This window comes from Trematomus bernacchii, unplaced genomic scaffold, assembly GCF_902827165.1.
Source record: "Trematomus bernacchii unplaced genomic scaffold, fTreBer1.1, whole genome shotgun sequence".
In the NCBI taxonomy this organism is placed as follows: domain Eukaryota; kingdom Metazoa; phylum Chordata; class Actinopteri; order Perciformes; family Nototheniidae; genus Trematomus; species Trematomus bernacchii.
Genome location: NW_022987558.1, coordinates 649685 through 658318, shown reverse-complemented (window position 1 = coordinate 658318; position 8634 = coordinate 649685). Strand labels below are relative to the sequence as shown.

Genomic DNA, 8634 nt, shown 5'->3' with positions numbered 1-8634 from the left:
GCAGCAGCGTGTTTAGACATTCAATTACAAATACTTAAAAAGTGGAATAGAGAATTAACAATATCAAATATAAACAATATCAAATATTCTGGATAGTTAAAATGTTCTAGGAAAATTCCCAAATACTGCAGTAGCAGGAATATAGGCTCATAAATAACAAAACAAAATAATGAGCCATGCTTTGTGAAAATATCATAAAACTTTAATGTGTTCACCTTGAAGACCTGATGGCAAGACAGCTTGAGAAATTCAGAAATGTATCGTGTTTTGAAAATAAAATCGATTACAAGAACGCAATCACAACATTTCACATTTACAAAACGTTTCCAATGTAGCTGTGTTTAGGTAGTTTTGGCCGTTGTAGAGGGTAATGTGTGAAATGATTGGGACTAAGATATTAAAAAAATTGTTTGATTGTTTGCTATGAAGTTACAATTTTTTTACTCTAGTGACACCAAATCCAAAATGTTTCATTTATCCTGTTAAACATCTTAAGATCGAGATGATAAATTGCCACATAATTAGTTTGACATTTTATTCTTACATATTTTCTGTTACCACTCTTCTTTTACTTAAAGGTCCCATGTCATGGCCATTTCTACTGATCATAATTCCATTGTTGAGGTTTACTAGAATATATTTACATTGTTCAATGTTCCAAAATCACATTGGTTTCTCATACAGCATCTCTGTATAGTATGTGTATTCACTCTCTGTCCTAAATGCCTTGTTGGAGCTAAGGCTGAGTGAGTGTTTCTCCGCGATCCCAACTCGTCTATTACCAACGTTCAGGGAGCTCTATGCAAGTCAATGGGACTCCCTGATAGTTGAAAATCGACGCCAAAGGTCCCCCCACTGCGTTTGATAGTGACGCCAAGGGATCCTGGTGTGTGAGGAGCTCCACGGATTGGTCCATTTGGACCAATTGTTCCATTTGGTCGTCGTTACGTCACTTAGACCAGGAAGAAAAAAATGGAAAAAGAGAAATGTCCAACGAGGCGTTCTGGGGCAGCATAGACAGGTATTTTCTGTGTTAGAGTTTTACTCGCTACAGGGTGTAATTTGAGGGTTTTTGACTTTGCAGACCGTTTACATGCATAACAAGCTACATAACACACAAGGGGACGGGTAATAAATTGTAAAGCATGTCATGGGACCTTTAATTGATGGTATCAACATTCCTTTTCAATACCTTTTCAAAACTAAATTCATAAACGCAAATAAACATTCAAAAAACGCAGACAAACAAAAACAAGAAAAGGCCATAAGATAAGAGCTGAATCTAACACAAGAAATTAAAGATTAGTCTATTCATGATGTCGAAACTTAGTTCAAACATTCATTCTTTTATTTATTCATTCATACTGGTCCTTACATCCTTTTAAACTTTTTTTTTGTTTACTTTAATTAGGTTTTATACCAGCCTGTCGGACACATTTTAAATCCAGACCTGCTGCAGAACGTCTCTCATAGGGTTATGTTTTTTATCGCACTTGTCTGATTGTATAATCATATGCGCCGTTGCTAGAGTCTGTTGATATGCTGTCCAGACAGCCCTAAATGTGATCACATTTAGGGCTGCCTTGTCATTATGTTGTGAAGCTCTTCTTATCTCTGAACGGCCTGTTGGACGAGAAGTGAAAAGAGGGAAGTGTCACTAATGGAGTTTGAACTTTGATCAAGTGTATGTTAGAATGAGTGTTCTGATAATGTGGTTCTATAGTGGTTCCTTCAGATAAACTAAGTTAAATATTTCTACAGAAACCTTTGAACAAACATATATCATATCTTAAAACGTACCTTCAGCACAAAGAAGACGGCTGAGTCTATTCATTCTCGTATATCGCTGAAGTGTTCTCATACACATCCTCTTCTAGTTCTAGGAGGAAAGAAAAGTGTTAATACCTTATTTTGAATACATATGTACAATTTGATCACATGAATACTAACCTTTATTATCAGATGGTGGTTCAGCTTTGTTGTTGTTTCTGATTGTGTTACTGCTTTGTTGTTGTTTTCTAAAAAGCAATGATAAAATATAGACATGCAAACAGATCAACTCAATTCAAACTGTTACTTTTCATTACACAGACTGCAGTATAGATGTTCCAACTTACTTTGTGCTATAAACGTAGTACCCTCCTCCACCGACAGCTCCAATGACGACTAAAACAGCGATTACTATTCCAGCGATGCAACCACCCGAACAGCCTGGTGGTACTAAAATAAAACAGGAGATAAAACATGACTTTTACATCATTCTGGTAACTGGAACTGTCTCTTCATCTCATCATCCCTGTGGATAAAAGGCACAAATAAGCACAAGCACATAAGAGCAAACAAAAGCTCACAGAGAATTTAAAAAGATAAAATCATAAGCACTACTACAGATTACAACACCATGTTTGATTGTTTGATTTGATTTTAAGATTTTGAGAGATGTCACATTCCTTAATTCTGATTATACAGGTGCCGGTTTTATAATAATGATAATGATTTTTTGGAGCCCGCTAAGATATGTTCCTTCTGATTTGAATGGGCTCTTACTACTAACTCACTGCCTTCAAACATGCCGTGGTTAAGCCACTACTTAAAAAGAAAAATCTCGACCCTTCCATTCTCGCTAATTTTAGGCCCATCTCCCAGCTACCTTTTTTATCAAAAGCCCTGGAGCGAGTAGTCTACGCCCAGCTGCAGTCTTTTTTAACCACGCATGGAATCCATGAAAAGTTTCAGTCTGGCTTCAAACCCATGCACAGTACTGAAACAGCCCTTTTAAGAGTTTTTAATGATCTGCTCCTAGCCGCCGACTCAGGTAGCCCAGCTGTCTTGGTGCTGTTAGACCTGACAGCTGCCTTCGACACTGTGGGCCATAGCATCCTGTTGTCACGGCTTGAACAGTCCGCTGGCATCACAGGCTCTGCCCTTGCATGGTTCAGGTCCTACCTGACAGACCGTAGCTTCTCGGTGCAGCTAGGTGCCTTCTCCTCTGCTAAAGCCCCTCTTACCTGTGGGGTTCCCCAAGGCTTGATTCTGGGCCCCATCCTTTTTCTACTGTACATACTGCCCCTAGGTTCAATTCTCACAAAACAGAACATCCCCTTCCACTGCTACGCCGACGATGTACAGATCTATCTGCCACTCAATTCAAATGTTAACTCATTACAGCTATTGATGGACTGCTTAGCAGAGATCAAATCCTGGCTGAGCCAAAATGTCCTCAACCTCAATGAGAGCAAGACTGAGGTTATCTTTTTTGGACCCCAACCTCTAGCCTCCCAGGTTGATATTCTGGGCTCCCTCAAAAATAATATCCTCCCCTCTGTCACGAACCTTGGAGTGACCTTCACTAGCGCCTTTAAATTCGATAAGCAGGTCAGCAGCGTAGTCAAAACCTGCTTTTTTAAAATACGACTATTGGCCAAGACTAAGTCGTTTTTATCGTTTGAGGACCTGGAAAGGGTTATTAATGCCTTTGTTACCTCAAGGTTGGACTACTGCAACGCTCTGTCCATGGGTATGGACCAGGCGTCAATTAAACGCCTGCAGCTAGTCCAGAACGCAGCTGCACGTCTACTCACTGGCCACAAAAAGCGTGACCACATCACCCCAATTCTGGCCTCACTGCACTGGCTTCCAATTCGGTTCCGAATTGATTTTAAACTCCTTTTATTTGTTTTTAAAGCACTAAATGGGCTGGCTCCGGCCTATATAGCCGAACTCCTCCAGCGCTACACCCCAACAAGAGCTTTAAGGTCTGCTGACCAGCTGCTGCTGGTAGTGCCCACGACCAGGCTCAAAACCCGAGGGAACCGAGCCTTCGCAGCAGCTGGCCCGAGGCTCTGGAACACTCTGCCCCTCCACGTGAGGTCGGCCCAGACCCTAGGGGTTTTTACATCTACTCTTAAGACACACTTCTTCTCCCTGGCCTTTTAGTCAGAGCGGAGCACGACTCCCGACTTTTCCCTGTGTTTTATTTTTAAATATCTGTTGTAATTTATTGTCTTTTATTGTGATTATAGAAATGTGTTTTTATGTGATTGTATTTATTACATGTACAGCACTTTGGCCCGACCAAAAATCGCTTTTAAATGTGCTTTATAAATAAACCTTGATTTGATTTGATTTGTATGTGTTACGGTCAGTTCATGGACTGCTGATGATTTTCTCCCGGTTATATCATTCATCGCTTGACAGTAGTAGTTGCCACTGTCAGATAATTCAGCGTAATTTTTATAAAACACAGCAGAATTGTGTATCACTGTCCCTTTCAGCGTCCAGGTGTATTTTGCAGGTGGTACAGATGCAGCAGAGCAGGTTCATTTAAATGTGCCTCCAACATGTATCTGACTTGGACTTGTGATTTGATTTGACAAAATACTCACAATAGTAGGAATTTATCTCTTCAAGTTTAACAAAGGTTTTCTCTATCTTACTTTTTTTTTTAATACATATTTTAAGGCAAATTGATTTGAGTACACCTTTCTTATCACACCTGTACTGTATGCATTAAACCTCTCAATGCAAACTTACCCAGTACAGAAACAACTGAAGGCTGAGACGTTACTCTTTTTCTACAAATTCCTTAAGGCCAAATATATGTTTCTTTATCTCCTAAACTTTCCTTTATATTAAACGGCTAGACACGTTGTCTGTCTGCAGGGCACGAAGTATAGGACCTTATTGCTTTTTAATTTAATATAAAGACACATCATTTTGAGTAAATCTTTTAACCAACAGATATTATGCTAGTAGACACGATCTTCAACTATTTCCACTAACCGTCCTATTTCAAACTTACCCACAGAAACAACTGAAGGCTGAGACGTCTCATATCTCAGAGTTTTGTCATTAAAGGCCTGACAGCTGTGGTTTCCTCTTTGGTTTTGCTGAACGTTCATCAGTTTGAGCTCTGGTCCATCAGACAGCAGGTCTCCATCCAGAAACCACTTAAACTGGGCAGGAGGTCCGGAGTCAGCTGAGCAGGACAGGACGATGTCTGATCCTTCCTGATGGTGCTCTTTTGTCGGATATATTGTCAAAATAGTATTTTCTGGGCCATCTGAATTTAGCAGCAAAAAGTTAGTATTCACAACTGCATTGTTTATATACAAGGATATGTTTTGTATTATTTAAAACCCATGCGTGAATAAAACTAAACAAGGTAAAACCACTTAAATCGGACAATTATCTAAACTCTGATTGCATCTAGATTGTATTTGGTAAATATACTGAGCATGCAGGTTAGTAACTCACGGTAGATGGTGAGGTTTAGTGGAGCACTGTTTCCCTCACTGAAAAGATTGAACACATGACACATGAAGGGTCCCTGGTCATAGCGGGTCACATTAGTTATAGTTAAAGTGGATCCTCCATCAGTGATCTGAACTCTGTCACTTCCTGTAACCTCAGAGCTGCTGTTCAGCCAGAGGAAAGAGGGGAAAGATCCAGAGGAGGAGCAGGACAGACTGACGGAGCTGTTGAACTCCACCAGCCCTGTGCTGCTGGAGGTTACTGTTACATTGGAGACTGGTGCTGTGGGTGAAACACAAAACATATCATATATTTGCCACCACCTCATAAAGGTACTGAAGAATAAAACCCTGCAGTAGCTGGAAATCAATCCAGATATATAAAAACCTCTGGCTTCACATTGCCACTAGAGGAGATACTCTCTCACTTATCAGGTTATGACGTCTGTACAAGGACCAAAAACACTATTTTGGCATTATACAAACTGTTATGCACAACAGAGAGACATTCAGCTTTTGTTAATATTTTGTCAGGCTGGCATTGAACTGGCAATTGTATTTTCAGATTGTTTATTTTTGGTGGTAGTTTAAGTGACATTGTTGACTTTTAACAGCTAAAAATGCTACTTATTTGATCAACAAGAAGTCATTCTCCTTAACTTACATCTTCGTACAGAGACAGCTACAGTCCGAGATGTTTGATTCATCAGAGTTTTGTTGTTGAAGGCCTGACAGCTGTATTTCCCACTCTGACTGATATGAACGTTCATCAGACTGAGATCTGATCCAGTATCAGACATCAGGGCTCCGTTCAGAAACCACTGAACAAAGGCAGGAGGTCCGGAGTCAGCTGAGCACGTCAGGATGATGTCTGATCCTTCGTCATAGTATTCTTGTGATGGAGATATTATCAGATTTGTATTTTCTGGGCCAACTGTGACAGAAAACCAAAAAAATATGGTTACCCATAAATTATAGCGAGTAAACGGCAGCAAAGAAAAATATCACACATAAGATCTGGGCAATATATTGATACTCTACCGAAATCATAACATTACTGCTGTGTTGCAGTAAGGTGGTGGAATTGTCTAAATGATTTATCATATGTTTGTACTCACATCCACATTACTTATGATAATTTATTAAATATCTCATTGTATAAATATGTTTTGAAAGCACCATATGTCACCCGTAGATTATTATATTAATATCTATATTGAGATATTTTATAAACATCCATATCTCCCAACCATACCACAGATAAATAATGTTTTTTGTTGACTTTTAACTTATTGACATACTGTACCAGGAACCAAAAATGTTATTTCTTCTAAAACTATTACATTTCACATACAGTATGAATAAAAGAAAACGAAACAATTTAAAATAAATATGCCTCCAAATGTGGCAGATAAGTAATGTTAATATTGAGGGAAAAGGTACTCATGATGACATTCTGAACCCTGACTCAATATAAAGACTTTTTTAATTGTCTGGGATTTGAGGGAAAAATAAAGGTTAGTAACTCACAGATGATGAGTAGGGTTACTGCATCACTGGTTCCCTCACTGACAAGATTCGTCACCTGACAGCTGAATGGTCCCTTATCGTAGCGCGTCACATTATTTATAGTTAAAGTGGAGTTCCCATCAGTGATCTGAACTCTGTCACTTCCTGTAACCTCAGAGCTGCTGTTCAGCCAGAGGAAAGAGAGAGGGGATCCAGAGGAGGAGCAGGACAGACTGACAGAGCTGAACTCCACCAGCTCTGTTGGTTCTGAAGTTACGGTTACATTGGAAACTGGCTCTGTGGGTGAAGCACAAACAACAAATATTTGCCACTACCTCGTAAATTCATAGAACTAAACGAGAAGCAACATTTGAAAAGTTCTCTCACCTTTTATGTTCAGTATTGTGGTCCCTGTCTGTGGTCGTTCTCCAGGTAGTAAAATGGATACTGAGTATTCTCCACTGTCATTTAGACTCAGGTTCTTGAGCTCCAGAGATCCAGTAGACATGATAAAAGTGATCCTGTCTTCATACTCTGGTTCGGTGAAGTTTTTAACATTCCAAGTAAACATATCTTCAGCACCAAATTTCCAGGTCACTGATTGAAATGGTGTTCCTGGAGTTAGTGTTGTGGTGAACATCACTTTCCCTCCCACAGCTGCATTCAGACTGTCTGGCAGCACACCAGCTCCTTCAGTTAAACCTGGAGAGAGACAGAGAGAGGGACCTACTTTAGAAATCATTCAAAACACAATACTGCAGCAGACAAAGTAATATTTGTACTCTGAGGAAGCTCATAAACAGTTTATCTGGATGTGAAAAGACCGTTTTCAATGCTAAGTTTTTGTTTTATGGTATTTCTAAATTACTTTCAGCTCTTAAACCAAACAAACCCTGTGAATAAAGTCAGGGCAATCTTCAAGTTACTAAACAGCTGAAGTAGTTGACATGTTTTCACAGTAGGTTTGGGTTCTCAGAAACATCGGCATAACCCCCTCCCTTATGATAGACACATTTCTTACCACAGGGAAACAGATTCCAACAGAGAGAGAAACTTACTGTCTGTCAATAATTATTGGTTTCTCTTTGATAAATAAATGAACAAACACTTTAAATAGAAAGAGCTCACCTGAGATGACTCCCAGGATGATGAAGTGTATCACAGCTTTTTCCATGTTTTCCTGCAATAACATAAAACAACCTAAAAATGGGATCACAGTCCTTCAGCTCGGCTTTGCTTATTTCAGATAAGACAGATAGCACTTTGTGGGCGGGGTGCTACTATAATTATGCCTCTAAAAGGTTTACCTTACCAGAAATGTTGTTGATCATTGACAGCGTATGCAGCAAGCAATTTATAAATTATCCTTCAGAAGTAATTGAAAAATTGCCTCTCGTAAAAGAGCTGAGTTTTTATTATGTAGATACCATGGTGCTGTGGAGTCACACCAGACATGATGCAGAGATTGACCAGGGCTGTGGAGTGGCTCTTCTCCCACCTGGTTTGGACTAAGACCATCTTTATACTCTACCTTTATTTTCATTTCAACAACACATTTTATAAAGTTTTGTGATTGCATTTGCACCATATATGTTTAAAATGACACACACACATGCTCACAAGGGGAAAACAAAACCAGTATCGCTGTTGGGCAGTGTGTAACTTTTTATAAATTGCTTGTTGCGTACACTGTAAAATGTGTAAATGATCAACAACAGTTCTGGTAAGGTAAACCTTTTAGAGGCATAATTATAGTAGCACCCCGCCCACAAAGGGCTGCCTTGTTCTGTTTTATCTGAAATAAGCAAAGCAAAGCTGAAGGACTGTGATCCCATGTTTAGGTTGTTTGATGATAATGCAGGAAAACATGGAA

The 8634-nt window shown here is 39.4% G+C and overlaps 1 protein-coding gene across 1 annotated transcript; it reads right to left on the bottom strand.

Annotated features, from left to right (window-relative positions):
• Positions 1-1012: 1012 nt before the first annotated feature.
• Positions 1013-7993, bottom strand: LOC117477267 (carcinoembryonic antigen-related cell adhesion molecule 5-like). The gene is made up of 10 exons (XM_034123939.1): positions 7890-7993; positions 7149-7463; positions 6783-7058; positions 5917-6186; positions 5257-5535; positions 4802-5062; positions 2118-2220; positions 1951-2018; positions 1801-1879; positions 1013-1623 (listed from the first exon to the last, which is right to left on the bottom strand). Exons 1-9 carry the CDS (start codon positions 7951-7953, stop codon positions 1827-1829), a joined length of 1689 nt encoding a protein of 562 aa, XP_033979830.1. The 5' UTR covers positions 7954-7993; the 3' UTR covers positions 1013-1623; positions 1801-1826.
• Positions 7994-8634: the final 641 nt, after the last annotated feature.

What these genes read in the sequence shown, in the direction of transcription:
- LOC117477267 (XM_034123939.1), bottom strand. Translation starts at nt 7,953, where the DNA reads ATGTTATTGCAGGAAAACATGGAAAAAGCTGTGATACACTTCATCATC. An exon ending in CATCCTGGGAGTCATCTCAG is followed by an intron (nt 7,464 to 7,889) that starts GTGAGCTCTTTC and finishes GTCTCTCTCCAG; the next exon opens with GTTTAACTGAAGGAGCTGGT. An exon ending in ACTAAACCTCACCATCTACC is followed by an intron (nt 5,063 to 5,256) that starts GTGAGTTACTAA and finishes TGCTAAATTCAG; the next exon opens with ATGGCCCAGAAAATACTATT.